At 51.8% G+C, this 18,440-nt stretch overlaps 8 protein-coding genes across 8 annotated transcripts; 5 read left to right on the top strand and 3 right to left on the bottom strand.

The window, feature by feature from the left end:
* Positions 1–1,317: 1,317 nt before the first annotated feature.
* G6M90_00g038400 (uncharacterized protein) lies at positions 1,318–2,647 on the top strand (the record flags this gene model as incomplete). The annotated part of the gene is made up of 3 exons (XM_014691712.1): positions 1,318–1,506; positions 1,564–2,284; positions 2,352–2,647. 3 exons carry the CDS (start codon positions 1,318–1,320, stop codon positions 2,645–2,647), a joined length of 1,206 nt encoding a protein of 401 aa, XP_014547198.1.
* A 196-nt stretch (positions 2,648–2,843) lies between these two features.
* On the bottom strand, positions 2,844–3,524 carry TSR2 (Pre-rRNA-processing protein TSR2; the record flags this gene model as incomplete). The annotated part of the gene is made up of 2 exons (XM_014691713.1): positions 2,844–3,421; positions 3,485–3,524. The coding sequence occupies 2 exons, from the start codon at positions 3,522–3,524 to the stop codon at positions 2,844–2,846; spliced, it is 618 nt and encodes a 205-aa protein (XP_014547199.1).
* Positions 3,525–3,955: 431 nt separating this feature from the next.
* G6M90_00g038420 (uncharacterized protein) lies at positions 3,956–6,684 on the top strand (the record flags this gene model as incomplete). The annotated part of the gene is made up of 3 exons (XM_014691714.1): positions 3,956–4,027; positions 4,124–5,143; positions 5,197–6,684. 3 exons carry the CDS (start codon positions 3,956–3,958, stop codon positions 6,682–6,684), a joined length of 2,580 nt encoding a protein of 859 aa, XP_014547200.1.
* Positions 6,685–7,056: 372 nt separating this feature from the next.
* On the bottom strand, positions 7,057–7,440 carry MRPL27 (mitochondrial 54S ribosomal protein mL41; the record flags this gene model as incomplete). Its single annotated transcript, XM_014691715.1, has 2 exons — positions 7,057–7,179; positions 7,249–7,440. 2 exons carry the CDS (start codon positions 7,438–7,440, stop codon positions 7,057–7,059), a joined length of 315 nt encoding a protein of 104 aa, XP_014547201.1.
* A 581-nt stretch (positions 7,441–8,021) lies between these two features.
* G6M90_00g038440 (uncharacterized protein) lies at positions 8,022–11,784 on the top strand (the record flags this gene model as incomplete). Its single annotated transcript, XM_014691716.1, has 3 exons — positions 8,022–8,285; positions 8,340–9,864; positions 9,932–11,784. 3 exons carry the CDS (start codon positions 8,022–8,024, stop codon positions 11,782–11,784), a joined length of 3,642 nt encoding a protein of 1,213 aa, XP_014547202.1.
* Positions 11,785–12,753: 969 nt separating this feature from the next.
* On the top strand, positions 12,754–14,759 carry aurT_1 (Rubrofusarin-specific efflux pump aurT; the record flags this gene model as incomplete). The annotated part of the gene is made up of 5 exons (XM_014691717.1): positions 12,754–13,047; positions 13,120–13,305; positions 13,377–13,428; positions 13,501–14,013; positions 14,068–14,759. 5 exons carry the CDS (start codon positions 12,754–12,756, stop codon positions 14,757–14,759), a joined length of 1,737 nt encoding a protein of 578 aa, XP_014547203.1.
* Positions 14,760–14,966: 207 nt separating this feature from the next.
* G6M90_00g038460 (uncharacterized protein) lies at positions 14,967–15,977 on the bottom strand (the record flags this gene model as incomplete). The annotated part of the gene is made up of 1 exon (XM_014691718.1): positions 14,967–15,977. One exon carries the CDS (start codon positions 15,975–15,977, stop codon positions 14,967–14,969), a length of 1,011 nt encoding a protein of 336 aa, XP_014547204.1.
* A 1,019-nt stretch (positions 15,978–16,996) lies between these two features.
* On the top strand, positions 16,997–18,401 carry mpaH_0 (Abhydrolase domain-containing protein mpaH; the record flags this gene model as incomplete). The annotated part of the gene is made up of 3 exons (XM_014691719.1): positions 16,997–17,191; positions 17,265–17,409; positions 17,482–18,401. The coding sequence occupies 3 exons, from the start codon at positions 16,997–16,999 to the stop codon at positions 18,399–18,401; spliced, it is 1,260 nt and encodes a 419-aa protein (XP_014547205.1).
* Positions 18,402–18,440: the final 39 nt, after the last annotated feature.

Raw genomic sequence — 18,440 nt, forward strand, 5'->3', positions numbered from 1 at the left:
TGTAGAGTCGCAGCCGGGTCTTCACTCGCAATGCGGCCCAATGCTTGCTTTGCAAACTGCGGCAAGTGAATGTCGGCTGCGGCCTCAATGTGGCAATGAGCATATTTTGGCCTGTGGGTTCTACCATTTCTCCTCATTATCCCAAGCCGCGAGGCTGATCGTAGAACGGTCTCGGCCCGGTTGAACTGTCTCTGATTCCTTTCGGTACGTACTTACATGATGTTCTTGGTACAGCATCTTCTCCAAGCTGTCTGGTCCGCTTCATCCCCGCTGCTAGTTCGTTTCGTTAGTTCGACCCTCGGCCAACAGGGCGGGACCGACAGTATAGATGGCTGTGGTTGGATGTTAGACCCTTGTTTCCCAGTTTCGGCTATGGCTTTTGTTCGATTTCCTACTTATAGTTTGATCTTTGCCATCGAGATTTGGTATGATGGATCATAATCGTCGTCCGTGCCTGGCCGGGGAGGTGCGCTGCCCGCGGGACCCAAAACGCCACGGACGCTAATTCCCAATTCATGAATGTTACTTTTCGCACTGGTAGGGCGATACCGTCTCCTAATGGACCGTTCGTAACAATATCTGTCTTGATGCCGCGTCATCTCAGGCTCCAGGCGGCCAACCGTTGTGACGTTGGCTTACGGAGAGTAGCATGGTCCATTGTAGTACTCTTATCGGCGTCAAACAAGTTGAGCAAATACCCTCGCATTGGTCCTGGAACGCGTTTTCGAGGGTATAAAGTGCCATGCATGTCGAGTCCGATGTTTAACCTTTAGCCCTGTTCATTCAAGGATTTTTTCAAGGGTACCTGGCCCTTGGGAATCGGTAGCAGCCATGGATTACCATGTTGCAAATGCAGTTGCTTGTCAGATGCAACAGCTCGCGCCGTCGATTTTCGCGTGATGTTTAATCGAGGAAAGACGACTCACTGCGGTCATTCGAAATCTTCATCGTACCGCATAGCAAAAAATTGGAATGCAACCCACAGACGCGCATTAAACGGCGAGATTACGCCTATTCTATTTCCTCCTTGCAGTACGGAGTACTACTAGTAGTACTAATGTCGATGAATTTAATGACTCGGTAACGAAAATTCAGAGTTCTTGATATCACGTGATATCTACTGAAACAGAAGCCCCACATCCCCAGGCCCCGCCTAAGTAGGAGCCATGTGAAGCTCCATCATCATTGGGAGCCGCTTGCCATAAACACCTGTCCCTTCAAAGCAACACCCGTCACCAGATATTCGTGATAAGCCATATGCACAAGAGCTGTGAGCTTGTACAATAATCTGTGAGACTCTTCACTTCGGGGGACGCGATGGATCTCGCCTACGACCACATTCAGGAGAACGCATACCCACAAGACAGGAAGGAGTCGAATGAAACGCCTAAGCCAGAACAGCAAGAGTCGTCATTAAATAATGATTTTCAAGATGCGTATAAGGCTATCTCGTCAAGCCCCTGGGGTATGAAGATTGGTGGGTTCCTTGGAAATGTTATGAAACAGGTAATCCTCTTTCAACAGTGACTGCTCAGCGTGCCAGTATGTTGATCATTTGTGCAGGGCGAGACTGTCTACGCGCAGGCCCAGAAAGAGCTCGCCGAAGTGGGAGAAGACGCCACCAAAGGCTTGAGCGATCTTCGTGAATCAATATTGAATCGAACCCGGTCGCTATCCGTGAATACTGCCACTGCCGTGTCAACAGACGGTGGCAAGGAAGGAGACGATACACAATCAACCCCGACAAAAACGAGAGCTACCGCTTCCGACGACGCCAGTGAACAATCTGAGACTGTTTTGTCACGAATACGCTCTGAAGCGGCTAAGCGTCTTAAAGACCTACAACAAGCTGAAGATGCCGCTGATGAGGCATTGCTACGATTCGGCGGCAGCGTTCGTGATTTTCTGAGGGATGCGATTAGTGTTGCTCCACCTGACGAGTCATCTCAAGACAGCGCGGTTCTTTTTGAAAGCAAGGATGCGCAAGGTAAACGGGTTATTCACACCTCTCGATTTGATGCTCAGATGCATGTTATCCATACATCTGTTGATGGCTTTGCCGAGGACCCTACCAGTGACGAGTACGAGAAGTGGACAACGGAATTCGATGTTGAGAAGAAGACCGATGACATCAGCAGCGATCTTGCCAAGTACCCTGAACTGAGGACCACAATGGAGAAGCTTGTGCCTGATCAGGTTTCCTACGCCGACTTCTGGAAGCGATACTACTTCTTGAGACACGGCATTGAGACTGCAGAGTCGAGACGACGTGACCTGCTTCAAGGTACTTGTTCCCGTTCTTTTTTATCTATCTTGGACATTTCTATATACTGACCTCTGTTTTCTTATAGCCGCCTCCGCTGAGGATGAGGTTGGGTGGGATGACGATTCTGACGAGGAAGTTGGTGAAGCAGAGAAAACGTCCTCTGGTCAGAAGCCCAGTTCCGGGGCGTCATCCACGACCATTCAACGCCCAGATAGTCTTGCAAAGCCCCCCGAGCCCCAGAAGTCCAATGATGAGAAGTCACAAGCCGACAGCGAAGCCAGCTATGATGTTGTCGGAGCAACCTCTGGGAAGACAAGCCAAGCTCCAAACAGCCCCAAAGACCCTAGACAGGGAGATGATAGTGACGATGACTGGGAATAATGTTTTGCCGTTGGACGGTCGCAGCGTTTGATTTTTCGGTCTCTTGAACCTGGCGTTTTTGATTCTTTTGTGATTCCCAATTATGCAAAATTGACTTTGTTGCACAAATCTGTATATATGCGTTGGGTATCAATAGATGGAGATGTAGTCAGATCATGGAGTCTCCTGCACGAATATCTGCCCTTTGCGCGACCTCTTATTTCTTCTTGTGCGTAACTTTTGTGAAACCGTCCTCGTCGATTTGAGGAGCTGGCTTCTCCTTGGGTGCCGAACGTGGCGCAGGCGCGTCATCCATGTCGACATCACTTGCGTCGTCGTCGTCGTCGTCGTCGTCATCGTCTGATTCCCAATCGGTATCTTGATGGGCATCTTCAGCCTTCGTGAACATTTGGTCCACCTTCTTGCCCTTGAGATTTTGAAACCGCTGGTTCAACTTGTTCACTTCATCGAACTGGCCAATAGCGCATTCGGCTCTCGCTCGGACGATATTGCCGGCGACCTCTGTGCCCGAATCATCATCAACGTTGACCTCGAACTCATCTATCATGACCTGCAACAACACAGTCTCAACGTCCTCCATGTCGGGTTCCTCGATGGGCTTGGTCTGGGGCGCATCGCTGAATTCGGGGAACAGGTCGACAATAGCGCCGGCAAACCAGTCACGCTTATCTGCTGAATCGGGGCCACCCCAGTTGTTTTGAACAGCGAGCGTAAGGGCCGGCCAAAGGTGGAGGGAGTAGGCAACGGCTTGTTCGAAGTTTGACTGTCGCACGGCTACATGTACTCGAGTTAGAATGGAGGTGAACACTTACTTAATGGAGAAAATTTTGGACTAACCTGCGGGGAGAAGCTGCCCGGTATCCGTGGATGAAGCCATGGCTGCCTCCGAATTTTATTTATTTATTTTGTTTTAATTCTTTTTTGAGTTGGCGGGGTGTTGGAGGGGCAGACACGCACCGTGATGAGCATCAGCATAAAAATTTCGGTGGTTTGTGCCATGGGCGGCAGCTAGGGCCACAATGCGGTACACGGGCCAATGGGGGACCCCCATGGCCGTAAAGTGAACTAGTTAGCCGGGCTGATTGAATTTGATAGCGGGACAAGTGCGATGTACAGTGGGTGGTGTACATGTACAACAGAGTACATAGTATCCCGTGCGTGCATGACATCATGGCGCCCGTTCTTCCGGCTCTGCCTCTTCAAAGAGGCCTGACCTTTTGTACAGATACACAAGGTCTTCAATGTTGGCTTTCGGGTTCCAATTTTTGCAACCATCATGTTTTCCATCACCAATGGCCTGCAGTTACGATGAACAGACTGAACACGACCTCGGTCACGTTGGCCGTCACTCCGACAGTGGTTTCCACGCTGTTCTCTCATGTACGCAATTGGCATCAAGCCGTGTGACGTTCTTTTCATCCAACCAGACGTTTCAATCGCAACGGAGACTAATGTTCCAGATTCGACACTCTGTAGTATCTTAACCGGAAGCCACTGAAGCAAAGACCGACGGCGCATTTATCATACGATGAGGGTCTTCATCTGATGCGATCGTTCTTGGAGTTTGCTTCACACCACACCGTAGAAGAGCTGCAAGCCTTCACCTCCCAATGGGTTCCTCACCCCCAATGGATCAGGGTAGACGCCGTTGAAATATCAGATGAATTTCTGTCCCGATCAGCGGAATTAATTCAAGCCCAACTGGGACCAGACGGCATCGCCCAGGTCGGCGGTAAACAATGGTGGCAATGGAGGAAGCCAAAGTCGACCTTTGAGGCGGAATGGATTGAGATGCGCTCTCATTACAATGCAAGAAAGGCAATTGATGACCCTGGAAGGCGAGTTATGTTATTTGTTCATGGGGGCGCTTTCTACTTTGGAAGCGTCGATGAGCACCGATACCAGTTGCAGCGCCATGCACGTAAATTGAAAGCCAGAGTCTTTGCTCCGAGGTATCGCCTTGCACCACAGTTTCCGTTTCCATGTGGACTGCAAGACTGTTTAGCAGCATATTTGTATTTGATTTCAGTCCAAGACTCGAGCACGATACTGTTGGCGGGCGATTCTGCCGGTGGAGGGATGGTACTGTCCATGCTTTGCGTCTTGCGAGACCGGGGTATTCCTCTTCCTGCTGGCGGTATTCTCATCAGTCCATGGGCTGATCTCACGCACTCATTCCTGAGTGCTGCTGCCGATGCTCCATTTGATTACATCCCGCCGTCTGGTTTCCATCACAAACCTTCTCGAGCTTGGCCTCCTCCAAATGATGACGACATTGCCATACTGCGAGGGGAAGCAGTCAAGCGAGCGAACAAAACGGTAGCCAGCAACAGTACAAGAGTATCTTCTGCTAGGGCGAGTAGTTCAAAACCTACCAATAGCGAATCCGCAAATACAGACAGCACGAGGGATTCTGCGGCGAGTGCGACCCGGCCGACCAAGTCTTTGACTGTGAGTATGGATGGTAAATCAGTAACTATCAAAGACCAAATTCAGGTGAGCCGATGTGGGAAGTGACCAACAGAAACACCGTGCTAACAAAACACAAGATATACACGACAAATGCCCTCATGGACCATCCTCTTGTCAGCCCTATCATGCAAACGACTTTAGGTGGACTGCCCCCGTTGTTAATCATGGTTGGAGGTGGCGAGATTCTCCGCGACGAACAAGTCTATCTGGCCCACAAATGTGCTAATCCCAGGAAATATACACGACCAGTTGAAACCCTTTCGGAAGAGGAAATTGAGCTACTGGAAAAGTACAAGCCCACATATGTTCAACTGCAGGTATGGGACGACTTGTGCCACGCTGCTCCCATACTCAGTTTCACGAGGCCCGCCAAGTTCATGTATAGGTCTATTGCTCAATTTGGTGCTTGGGCTTTGGCTAGGGCTCAGAAAAGAGGCATCGACATTCTGGACGATGATGATATCTCAGTCATTTCCAAGTCAGGTTCCGATACAGATGTTGCACAGAATGCTCAGCACAGGGAAGGGGAAGAGCGACAAGCTGAACGACAAGAGCCTGGACAAGTTGGCAAAGCTGGCGACCCCTTGCCGCACTTTATAAACCACATGGTTCGACAACGAGTCACGCGCCACGGTGCAATTCTTCCATTGGCTGCGGAGTCAGAACTTCCTGGCTGTTGTATGAATGCTTCTAACATCGGTGTAGCCACGGAGGGCACCGTGAAACGGTGGCAAGAGACCAGAGGACAATGGGACAGCCGTTATATGTCATCGAAAATGAAAGTGCACAAGAAGATTATCAAGGACATGGCGACAGGATTCCAAGACTTTGGAGCGGGGGAGAACCCCCCACCCACAGCCCTCGCCGGCAGACGGTTAATCGAATCAGACACTATCGAGAAGAAGAAAACCAGGAGCATGGGCCTAGCGCTTTGGTCATTTTGGGGATCCAAGCATGACGAACTCACCGTTGAGCGCGAAAAGGAAGCTGATAAGACACCCGAATCCCAGGACGTGGACGTTGATGAGGGACGAGGGGCAAGGCCTTATCAAGACATTGAATCCCAACAACTCGAATCTTCAAGACTGGATATTGCAACCAGAATTAGGTCTCGTCGCAGAACTGTCATCGATGAGCATCAAACAGAGTATTCTGGTGTGGACGAGAATACACCTGTGGCACAGTTAATTGAGCAACGCAAGGAGCAAGAAGCTACTCATCCCGGACGACTGAGTCCCGACTACGCCCCTGAAACTGGAGTGGCAGGAAAGCGTCCGTATATAGACGGCATTGCACTGCCGTTTAGCCTTAAGAAGGATGCTGAAACAGCAAGCATGGTAACATTGACCTCAGCAATGACACCTGCAGGAGAGGGGTCTCGTCCTATGAGTCCACAGGAATCTTTCGTGAATTTATCTGGTCCTCCAGAGTCGGAGGATCAGGCGAGAGCCGAGCAGATGCTAGCAGCCAGAACCACTGGGCCAGCCATTGAGAACTCTGAAAGGGATCAAGTTCCTCAGGTCAGGGAGCCAGAGCAGAGTAAGGAAGCAGATGCTTCCAAGTAACAGATACGGACGATGCAGTAGGAGGATACGCGACTGGGGCAGACTTCAAAGCATTATATTTAGCGACAGATATCCCATGAAACCAAAGCGTAGGCGTTTGTAATTTAATGTTCGCTTTGTATTTGAATTTTAGAAAAATCGGCAAATAAAAATACAAACAGAGGAAGCCTATCCTGTCCATTTTGTTGGAGATGTCGATAGTTACACGGCCGTCATGCATAGTGTTACAAAGTTGGGGTATATGTACAAAGACGAGAAAGCCTATGCTTCTCGCCAGCTTCTAATCGCCTGTTTCACGATTCATTCGTAGTGCCCTTGGTTCGTTATGAGCACATCACCTTCGCGCCTCGAGTACGCGGTTCCGAAGCAGCCTTAGTCCACGCCATTGTAGCGTTTCCACTGCTCAACATAGAAATACGGATCTTGGGGTCCCTTTTCCAGACCCTTGTAGTCACCAGGTACTTCTCGAACTTGGCGACTGACGAACGGCGTAAGCTGTATTTTTTGTTCAAGTTAGATTCTTCTTGCTCGGAAATATGCGGCGGTGGCGCCAGTTGAAATTACCTTGAAGTCTTTTAGGTTTGGGGGAACAGCATATGTCCGGACTTTGTTCCACTCGATTACGTATCCTCCGTGTTTGGTGTGGCGGCCCATTGAGCCAGTTCTGTTTCCCTTGTAGAAGCCCTTGCCGACGTCTTTGGTGGTAAGTTTGAGATGGCGATAGCGGCCGACAGAAAGGGCTTGGGTCGGTCTCATTGTCAGCCGGGGTTGTGAGTTGAGGGGAGGAAGGCTGGGTCCGGAGAAGGTCGGGTACTGAAATGTCGAGAATAGACGTGGGCTGGGGATTTGTTGGCCTTCTGATGACGTTGATGGGATGGTTGTCGCTGTCGTTGAAATTTCACAGGCGTGGTGGCTCGGCGGTGGGCGTTGTTCCGATCCGGTTAGCTCGTGAGCTTACCTTGACAGCTTCCGTGGAACACAGTGTACGTACCAGGTGAGGACCTACTTGCGTTTGTACATGACATAGACATTTGCTTGTTTACACAATCATGAAGCTTGCGCGTGTTTGAAATAAATGATAGCCTTGTGGTAATTAATTATATTTGTTACTATTTTTAGAGAGATGAGAAAAGTCATTTTCCCAAGTCTGTCCTTCGTCCCAGTGAAGAGTATAGTGAGTAACATCACCCAAACAACAACTCCGGAATGTTGTCTCCACGCGAGGGGCACATGTGCATGATTAACCCGCCATCAGCTTTAACCCCCAGAAGCTCTCTCCCGTGACAGCCCGCAAGCGGACCGACGAGCGACGTCCGCCGGCATTGGGAATCTGCACAATGGATGGGTACCCCCCAGGCAGTTTGGATCATAATGTTCCATTCCTGGTCGCTTCGGGCCTGAACTCGGCTGAGCCAGAGCTCGACCTGCAAGGGGAGTTGAGCACCCAAGGGCAGTTGATCAAGTCGGACCTGCCACCACTCGAAGGTCGAGAAGCGCAATTGTTGGAGACGTACTTTGAGGAAATTGATGCCAGGGGTACGTCTTGGGCAGTGGTTCCACGGGACGAACCCTATCGCTTTCGGATCAAGACAGTGGGAAGGGTATGTGAGCGGTCTCAACGCTTCGAATTGTTTGGGTGCTGACGCGCAACGCAGTCATACCTTCTGCCGCCTCGGAAAACGATAATACCTGATTCTGTCGGGCCTCCAGATCCTAGTGCGACTATTCATTCTCCGTTTTCCCCGCTGTCTCATGTGTCCGCTCTATATCCCGACGGCCTGATCGATTCGCGATGGATTAAGAAACACCAGCATCTCGTCCCTAGCATATACGCCTGTTTCTACTCGCTAGCCAATGACAACCGCCTCAAGTTGGACGTTAATGAGATCAAAGCTACGCTAGCTCGATCCGGCTTCAAGACCAGAGTTGCGATAATTCTGTTTGGCAATCAAGATAGTGGCACAGCAGTTCTTACAGAGGAGGTTCAGGACCGATTAGAGGGTATTCGAAAAGGAACCGCGCTAGACCCCAAGTCCATATTCTATATACCTACACAAGAGTCCCCCGCCGAGCTGAAACGAAAGATTGATAGTATTCTTGCTATTCTGTATTCAAATGCCGTTGAATATTACAGGGACCTCGGTCGGCATGCAAGGAAGAAGAGATCGCGTGGCATTGCTCCGCAGCCGACGATACCACCAACATCTGGAACATCGCATACTCTTTCTTTGCCTGATTGGAACTTTCGATATGACATGAAGACTGCCATTTTGGCAGAATTTCGCCAGGAGTTGGACCCGGCGATTCGATCCTTTGAGCAGGCCTACGAGATCCTACTAGGGCAGGATGTGTTTGACATAATTCCGAGTTGGAGCTCCCGGTGGAATGAGGCTCGACAATTGGCCGATATCGTCTCGATCCGGTGCCTGCGACTACATTTGTGGATGGGACATACAAGTCTAGCCGTCAAAAGATGGCAAACGCACAGAGATCGAATTGGTGACCTTGTGGATCGTAGAGGGCAAGGCACAAATACATATGGCTGGCAGGCCTGGGAGGCCAGGTGGGCCATGGTCATGGCTAATTTGATGGAGAAAATTGAGGTATCTGGCTTGGCTCCTGCGTCGATGACCATATTTCTACCCCCTGAACGGGCAGTCTTGGGCGAGCGATTACAACCATGGGAGCTTCTACATCATACAGGCTACTGGTATCGCATGGCCGCACGGCATCTTACTGCTCGACGCACCCTCGCTCACATGATACCAGATGAAGATAGGGAACCACCGGAATCTGCGTCAGCGAAATCTGCAAAGAGCACTTATGACACTTATATGTGCCCTCCACCTTATCAAGAGAACCCGCTAAGCGGAGATGGCGGTGTTAGCCACGCTCAGTTGATAATAGACTGTCTTATTGCCTCTCGGACTCAGTTTGAAGCTCGGGGTCAGCTGCGGATTGCCGCAGAGCTGTCATTAGAATGTGCCAAGGAAATGGCTACACTGGGTTCTTGGGAAGAGGCTGTAGCAATTTTGCAACCCGTGTGGGACAGCAGCTCATACCGAGCTGAGAACTGGCTGGATATATCTGAAGACCTGTGTTGGTTATTACGCCGGGCAGCCAAAGAAATTGGGCGGGCTGATCTCCTCGTTGCCGCAGACTGGGAGCTAATGAACAAGAGTAAGTGCAGACTTATATTTCGAGGCCTCGGTCTTACTAGGGTAGGGGCTAATGTGACTGTATTCAGAGTTTTCAAAGCGGCAACACTGGCGCTACGATCTGTCACAGTCGCTGGACGGGGTAACAGTCGAAGAGAAGCCATCGATTCAGCTTTCGGATGCCTCATCATCGCACCTCATTTCGTCAAGTTTCGTGTTCAGAAGCAAGGAGAACAAGGCAGGCGACCAGTGCCTAGCCCAATTTACGCTGACTTCGAACGCCATGGCAGACTCTATGCCGATATCGTTTTCTTCTGTAAAGATTTTGTTTGGAGGCAGTTTGAAACCTATTTTGCTTCGACATGGCTCAAGTGGGGAGGAGAGCTCTTTTATCACTAAAGTGGCGCTGGAAGAACAGTTTTCAACTGATGGACCGGGCGACTTACCTTCTTCACTCAGCGGAACTTGCGATTTGACATTAAAGCCCGGTGAAAAAAGGGTGTTTGAAATGGCAGTTCCGTTGAGAGAGTCAGGAGAGGCCGAGGCGTCTACAGTCGTCGCTACATATGAGCATAAATCCTTTGACATTGAGTATACCATGTCGTTCAGAGACACTGATCAAGTAACTGGATGGTATATCAAGACTTCAGACAGGCCACGCCAATTGAGACCCGACGCCAGGATACTCCACATCAAGCCACGACCACCCAAGCTCCTAGTTAGCCTGCTTGAATCTTCCGGCCAATATTACACGAACGAAACGGTGGAACTTGGAGTGGAATTGCGAAATGAAGAGGAGGAACCGGCCAATGTCAAACTAGACGTACAGTTGTACGGAAAATCAGTCTCGTCGTTTAAGTTGCAGGTTGGAGAACATGAACGAAATGGAGAAACCGGTGAAGACGAAAGTAAGGCGCTGGGAGTGCCTGTAGGTGTCATTTCTAGCGGTGCAGTGGCCGAATTAAAGCTCACTATTGATCCTACAACGGCGCCTACAACACACGATCTTCATATTCAAGCAACTTACCATCTAGAGTCGGATACTGCAACACCAATTATACAAGTCTTGTCTCTGTCTTTGGACCTCGTGGGGCCATTCGAGGCGAACTACGATTTGTTACCCAGACTGCATCCAGAGCCATGGCCCAGTCTGTTCGATTACGAGGGATTACACCTGGTCACGGAGGGCGAGACAGCGGCCTCGCCGGCAAAAGGATTTGCGCAGCAGTGGTGTCTGGTATGTCACTATGCATCGTTTGCCATGGAAGATTTGACGGTCTTGGGAATGGAACTGCAAGTTGTATCTTGCGTGGGAGGGGCTAGATGTACGGTGACGCGGCAACCTGAAGTGGCCGGCGACGGCATTACTATACCTCCAAAGACGATACACGAAGCACAGTTTGACCTCGTGGCACAAAAGTTGAGCCTCGACGATCGACACCCTGTCACTCTAGATTTGGCATTTGTTATCAAATGGAAGAGAAAGACGGCCCCGGTGGATGGCCAAGCCAATGTCACGGCCTTGCCAGTGGGACAGTACCTCGTACTGGGGACGGAACCCAGAGTGTTGGCATCGGCGCTGTACTCCAACCCTACGGCATCAACTAACCTGCTTCATCTGGACATTACCATTGAGAACCCATCAAATCACTTCCTCACGTTTGGGCTCAGCATGGAACCCAGCGACATGTTTGGGTTTTCCGGTGCAAAACAGACGACAATCAACTTATTACCAATGTCTCGAAGGACAGCAAGGTACAGACTGTTGCCATTTGTTCAGGGTGACTATATCCGGCCGGGTCTTGTGGTACGCGACAAGTATTTCCAGAAGGTGCTGCGTATTATCCCCACGGAGGGCATGAAGATTGACAAAGACGGGCTGCTGGTATGGGTACCTGGGGATGGAAGCAAAGATTCGGAAAGGGGGGCAAAAGAGACATGAAAGGCATTTTCATTGTGGTTTTATTTTACTTTTTATTTCATTTTTCATTTTGCAAAACTCAGGCTTTTGGCCCGCGGGTTAGACGGTGTTTGAATGGCGAGCAATGCCAATACCAAATATCAAGATTTATCACGCGTGGTTTCCGATCCATATACAGGGTGTCCGCGCCAAGTCGTGCGCAACGATGGAGGGAGAAGTACAAATTATCAGTCAAGCTCGTCATCAGACGCAGCATCGGAGATTCGCACACCGACGCTGAGCAGAACAGGCAGTGATGATACAGCGATTCGGAGTCGGTACAACATTCGGTCTTTGGTGGCAGATGGCAGTTGGCAGACTAGCGTGCTTGGATTCGGGCATAACGCGTCAATTACACGTGGATAGGCCAAGCGGGCGGCCAAGCGTCAACTTGCAGACTTCTGGTTCAATGTTCAGCCCTCAGCCCTGTGGGCCTGACGACGGAACTGGAGCTCTGTCAGGGCATTGATCTGGCTTGCTGCCGTGAGTTTGTCCACCCTCAAGATCTTGACACTCCCCGCTGAGGTGAACCAGACTGCGATGCTGTCCACCTGATTGGCTGCCTAGACGAATTGGGCTGTCGCAAGCTCCACATCTCGGACATCGGCAATCTCTCAAGTCCGCAGCATGTATTTGCTTGGGGGCATCGGAGATGCATTTCAACGACGCAAATGTCTGGGTGACGTACAACCCAGCAAGCCTCACCAGAAGCATGGGTTGGAGGCGCCCTTCCGTCAAACAATAGGCCTAGTGACGGTCGGCCTCGTCTTTTGTATAGAGTGCGAATCGGGCAGCAGCTGTCATGGCACAGTGCTATAAGGCTTTGCAAGATGCGGCGGTTCAGATTTCAGATTTCATGTAGTATATATTATTATACACGGGTACCACCTCTTGCTGAGGAAACACGGCAGAGCTCTTTCAGCTGCGCGCAGACAGTGCAAAGTCGTCATTATGGCGACTATGACCGCCTCGACCGAACCAGGACGTCTGTCCACCGACAAGACGGAAGTTGATTCTGGAATCACCTCGCCACCCGAGAATACACGCCCGCGCGACGACCACCACGTCACCGAGGGGAAGGCCCAGCAGAGTGAGGATGGCGGTCCCGACTATCCACATGGAATTAAGCTGGTCTTGATCATTTCGGCGCTGTGTCTGGCCGTGTTTTTGGTTGCCCTCGATCAGACCATTATAGCGCCTGCTCTGGGGGCTATCACGACGCAGTTCCAGAGCGTCAAGGATATTGTATGCCGCTTGACAAGTTGCTCTTTGAATCGCGTCGGCGGACGGAAGTGCTAATGGACATGTTCCCGCCAGGGCTGGTACGGAAGTGCCTATTTGCTTACGACGACGGCGTTGCAGCCCATGTACGGTGCCGTGTATAAGTTGTTTAATGTCAAGTTGGTGTATCTCGGCGCTGTGTTTATATTTGAAGTGGGCAGCTTGTTGACTGCCGTTGCGCCCAATTCGACTGCGTTTATCGTGGGAAGAGCTATTGCAGGTGTAAGTCGTTATTCATGGCCCAGCCTAATGATGGGAAAAAGTACAAAATTGACCCCAGAGCCTATATATAGATTGGAACTGCTGGTCTCTTCTCTGGCTCCATCGTGATCCTCTCGCTCTCAAGTAAGTCGCCAGTCCAAACGCCCGCCCCCCAATCGTCATGCTCACGCCTTCATCCCACTAATCGTACCTCAGTGCCTCTCCAGAAACGTCCCATCGTATTCGGACTCATAGGCGGCATGTGGGGGATCGCCTCTGTCGCAGGCCCTCTTCTCGGCGGCGTGTTCACGGAAAACGTCTCCTGGCGATGGTGTTTCTACATCAACCTCCCCATCGGAGGCATCGCCATGGTTATTGTCGCGCTCTTCGTCCACATTAACCGCAATACATCTGACACCGAGAACATGACCTTTATGGAGCGTCTCTTGCAGCTGGATCTGCTGGGCACCTTTGTCTTCATCCCCGCCATTGTGTGTCTTTTGCTTGCGTTGCAGTGGGGAGGGGCCGACTATCCCTGGAACGACTCCAAGGTCATCGGCCTCTTTGTCGGGTTTGCACTCATGATTGCCGTCTTTGTTGGCATCCAGTTTTGGCAGGGTGACAGGGGAACCTTGCCGCCTCGCTTCTTCAAGAACAGGAATACCCTGTGCGCTATGATGTTTGCGTTTTTCTTTGGCGCCGGGTTCTTCCCCCTGGTTTATTTCATCTGTAAGTCACACGCATTGTTCAAGTTGGGCACATGACGGGCTGACGCCATGGTAGCTCTCTACTTTCAAGCCATCCAGGGCGTATCCGCCGTCCAAGCCGGCATCAAAATCCTCCCTCTGCTGCTTGCCACGGTCCTCTGCTCCGTCATAACGGGCGGCCTCATCTCCGTCATCGGCTACTACAACTTTGTCATCATTCCCTGCATGATCCTCTACACCGTCGGCTCCGGCATGATCACCACCTTTGACGTCGACACCCCCCTCCGCCAGTGGTTCGGCTACCAGGTCATTGCTGGTCTCGGCATCGGGGCCGGCTTCCAAATCGGCGTGCTGGTCGTGCAGACGGTGCTCCCGCAGGAAATGGTTCCCGTCGGCACGGCATGTGTGCAGTTCTTCCAGGCACTCGGCGGTGCGATTTTCGTGGCTGTTGCGCAGACTCTCTTCCAGAATGGGCTCATTGACACCCTTGCCAAGGACAACATTGGCATCGACGGCAAGATCTTTATCAACAGCGGCGCTTCCCAGATTAAGCATGTCCTGGAGGGAATGGGCCGCCTGGACGCCCTGGACCAAGTGCTCGAGGCTTACATGATTGGATTGAGGCACACGTATTACATCTCCGTGGCATGTGCAGCCTGTGCGTTTTTGGCGGTGCTGGGTTTGGAATGGAGGTCTGTGAAGCACGGTCCTGACGGGAGGAGGACGAAGAAGAAGAAGCAAGAGACTGCTGCATCAGCAACTGTTTAAATCTGGACTTTTCCCTCTGGGGCGGAGTCATATGATTCCTATTGGCGTGTGATGTCCTAGAAGTAGTCATCTCCTCTTAGTACAGGTTGGTCTACAGAGCACACCGGCCGTTAATACATGATACATTTTCAAAGCTTCTTTGCCACAATGAACGAAAAAGAAGAAGAAAGAAGAAAAGAACAAAAAGTTCAATTTCGGTATCCAAATTCATTGTGTATGGTCTGGTGGTTTATCCCAATCTACAACGCCCCTCCTCCTCTTCCTCCCCGTCCTATCCAATCCTACAAACCGCAACACCCAGTCCCTCACAACCCGGACCTTGCCAACCTGCGGATTGTCACCGCCGGCCCTCGTCAGACTCCGCGTGGAATAAGACCCGCCGCCTTCCCCCCTCCAGAGGAGGTGCAGTCTCGTCAACCCCCTTCGCAGACTCTGTCCGTACACCTTGCCCCTAAACACGTGCAGCGCCACGTTCTCCATGAGCACCACGTCTTGCCGCCGCAGCTGGACAGCGTCGCTCTCGGCCACCTTGTCCACGGGCACCCAGAACGTCACCGCAAATCCTGCGGCCGTCTCGTCCCCCACGAGGACTTCTATCAGCGACAGTGCGGTGCCCCATTTCGTAGTGACTGTGCGCGGCTGGGCCACGGACAGCACGCCAACTATGAGGTTGAGCGTTATGGTCTGCGGCTGCAGGGAGGTGACTTGTTTCGCGGAGGGCACATCCTCCAGGTCAGATAGGTGCGAGGGCACGGGCGGCGCGGGCTGGCCGTCTTCCGAGAGCAGCGAGGTTGTCATGAAGGAGGCGCTTTCAGTCGTGTCGAAGCTGTCGAGGTCCGGGGCGGCGCTGGAGTTGTGCGCCGCGAGGGATTGCTCACAGAACTGCGCGAGAACGTCTTGGGTTCCGTCGTGGTCTGGCGCTGTGGCGAACCCGTGGGTTGTGGTGGTGTCGGCGGTTGTGAAGAAGCTTGGGCTGCTTGGAGCATCATGCTGCAGGTGGTGGGCTTGGGTGAAGCCGGTGTGGAGGGGCTGCCGGGCCAGCGGTAGCGATCGCCATGCTGTGTATTGTGTTTGGGGAGGGAGGTTGTGCGGTGAGGCGGCCGGGAGCCCGAGGAGGTCTTGGAAGGGCTTGTCGAAGTTGTGTATTGAGCATGAGGATTCGGTGAGGGCTGCTGATGGCGGCGGTCCTGTGAGGAGGAGGAGTTTGGGGGGTGGCATTGTTCAGGTACAGTGCGACGTCATGGTGGTGGCATTTCGCGAGGAGAGGTTGAGCCGGCGGCGAGGGTACCGGGAATTATTAGAGATTACGAGAGTTGGGGACAGATTTGCGTTGTGAGGATGGAAACTGGTCAGAGTCTGAGGTTGGATGGGAAGCTTCGATGTCTGGGCTGCGTTGTGGGTCACGACTCACGACTCACGACTCACGACAACCATGGATATGCAGCACCGTTGGAAAAAAAAGAAATAAAATGAATAAAATACAAGCCGCATACTATACTTGTACCAAGAAAATTGTGAGAAATACGATTCTGGCGCTGCTGGTCGAAATAAGGCAGGGTGAGGTATAGGGTGAGGTATAATGTGTCTTGGCCAGTAGGTATGTTGTTGGAAGCATCATCGTGAATCGCGATAGAAGATCAAAGCCAAATAAGTCTTTGGCTTCACAAAGAAGCACGCCTGTTTGATTTTCACAGTTCCAGTTGCAAATCGGTCGAGCATGGCTTACATGACCTGACCGACGCTCTCGCGTAAGATGCGCCATGAATGAGACAGATGGAGGTTGGAGCCGCTTCTCGAAACCAGCCGTTCGGGTCAATGAAGACAGGGAGCGGGTTACTCCTTCCGTACCTGGACTACGGCAAGCGGGGTGCTGGGGGACTTACAGAGTAAGTACCTGCACTTGTCACAAACACACGGGAAGGTACCTATGTACTATGTACTCGCTCACGGCAACGGCAACGGCTCCACCCTGGCTCCCATGTACCTCACTCAACCTCGGCTGAAGCTGATGATCAATTAGACAAAGTTACGACACCCATGGGCCATATATAAATCATCATGACCTCCACGCATCAGTCACGCTTGCACGACCAACAACCCCCCAATCATCCTGTGTAGTTACGAGCTTGCCAAGCACGCACATATTCTTGCACGCCACCTGAACACGTCTCTTTGTGTCCGTGGCACTTGATGCCACTTACAGACCGAGAACCGTTTGCCAAGGCCCCAAACACAACATGGCCGCAGCGTTGTTCAACGTCAAGGAGCACATCATCGACGCCTCTCACATCCGAGAGTTCGCCTATGCCACAGCCAATTCACAAGATGCCACGCTAAAACTACACGTCAAGCAATATACTCCCAAAGACAATCCATCACCCCGGAGAGGTGACGTAACCTTGATTGGCGCCCATGCCAACGGCTTCCCCAAGGTACGCCGCCCGGGCTATCATCTCCATATATTCATAGCCTGCCATCATCACACAGCGCTGACTACTGCGTCAGGAACTTTATGAACCATTCCTCAATGACCTTTACCAAGAGCTCAACAAGTGTGGCGTGCGTATCCGTGATGTCTGGTTTGCCGACTGTGCTTGGCAGGGCCAAAGTGGTATCCTCAACCAGGAACGAGGTCTCTTGGGCAATGATCGTGAGTATCTTTTGCCCAACATGGCATAGCTGCTCCAAAATACTCCGACTGATAATGCCATGTGCCATCCAGCTTCTTGGTATGATTACTCTCGAGACATCCTACACATGATCAACACGTTCCGTATGCCGCGCCCTCTGGTCGCCGTTGGGCATTCGTTCGGCGCAAACGTCCTCAGCTATACCGCACTGCTGCATCCGCGTCTGTTCCACAGCATGGTGCTCCTGGATCCTGCTATTGCTTACTACCACACAAGCCTCCCCATGGATTTCAGAGCAAGTCCTGCCGCCGCGAGCGTTGGGAGGCGTGACCGGTGGCCGTCGCGGGAGGCTGCCGCCGCCTTGTTCAAGAAGGCTCCGTTTTACCAAGCCTGGGACCCGCGCGTCTTGGAGCAATGGATCAAGCACGGGCTGCACAATACCACCGCAGATCCAAACGGGGAGGTGGTGCTGGCAACCACCAAGCACCAGGAAGTCTTTACCTTTCTTCGTCCCAGCTGGCCCGCGTTTGATGCCGAGGGCAAAAACGCCATTGACCCCAAATGGATGCCTGACGCCGGGACCTCCATCAAAGTTGAATACCCCATGTATCCTTTCTACCGGCCGGAGGCGATAAACACCTTCATCCGCATGCCTAGTCTGCGCCCTGGCATCGTCTTCATCTTGGGCGGGCAGAGCAACGTCGTTAGTGATGCCGACGTTAAAACGAGAACGGAGACCACAGGCACTGGCTTGGGAGGCAGCGGTGGCGTCGCCTCCGGTCGGGTCAAGGAGGTTGTGCATGAGGACTACGGGCATCTTATCCCTATGGAAGTTCCCCGTTTCTGTGCCCAGCATGCCGCGGATTTCCTTAAAAAGGAGTTGGATATCTGGGCCGTAGAGGAGGCAGAATATGAAGAATGGGCAAAAAAGTCAAATACCGACAAAGTAACCATCTCTCAGGAGTTCAAGAAACACCTCGGCGTCACAGACAGGCCAAGGGCCAAGATGTAGGCAGCCTGCTTGGGCATCGACTTGTACTTGTAGACGTCT

This window comes from Metarhizium brunneum, chromosome 2 (genome assembly GCF_013426205.1).
Source record: "Metarhizium brunneum chromosome 2, complete sequence".
NCBI lineage: Eukaryota > Fungi > Ascomycota > Sordariomycetes > Hypocreales > Clavicipitaceae > Metarhizium > Metarhizium brunneum.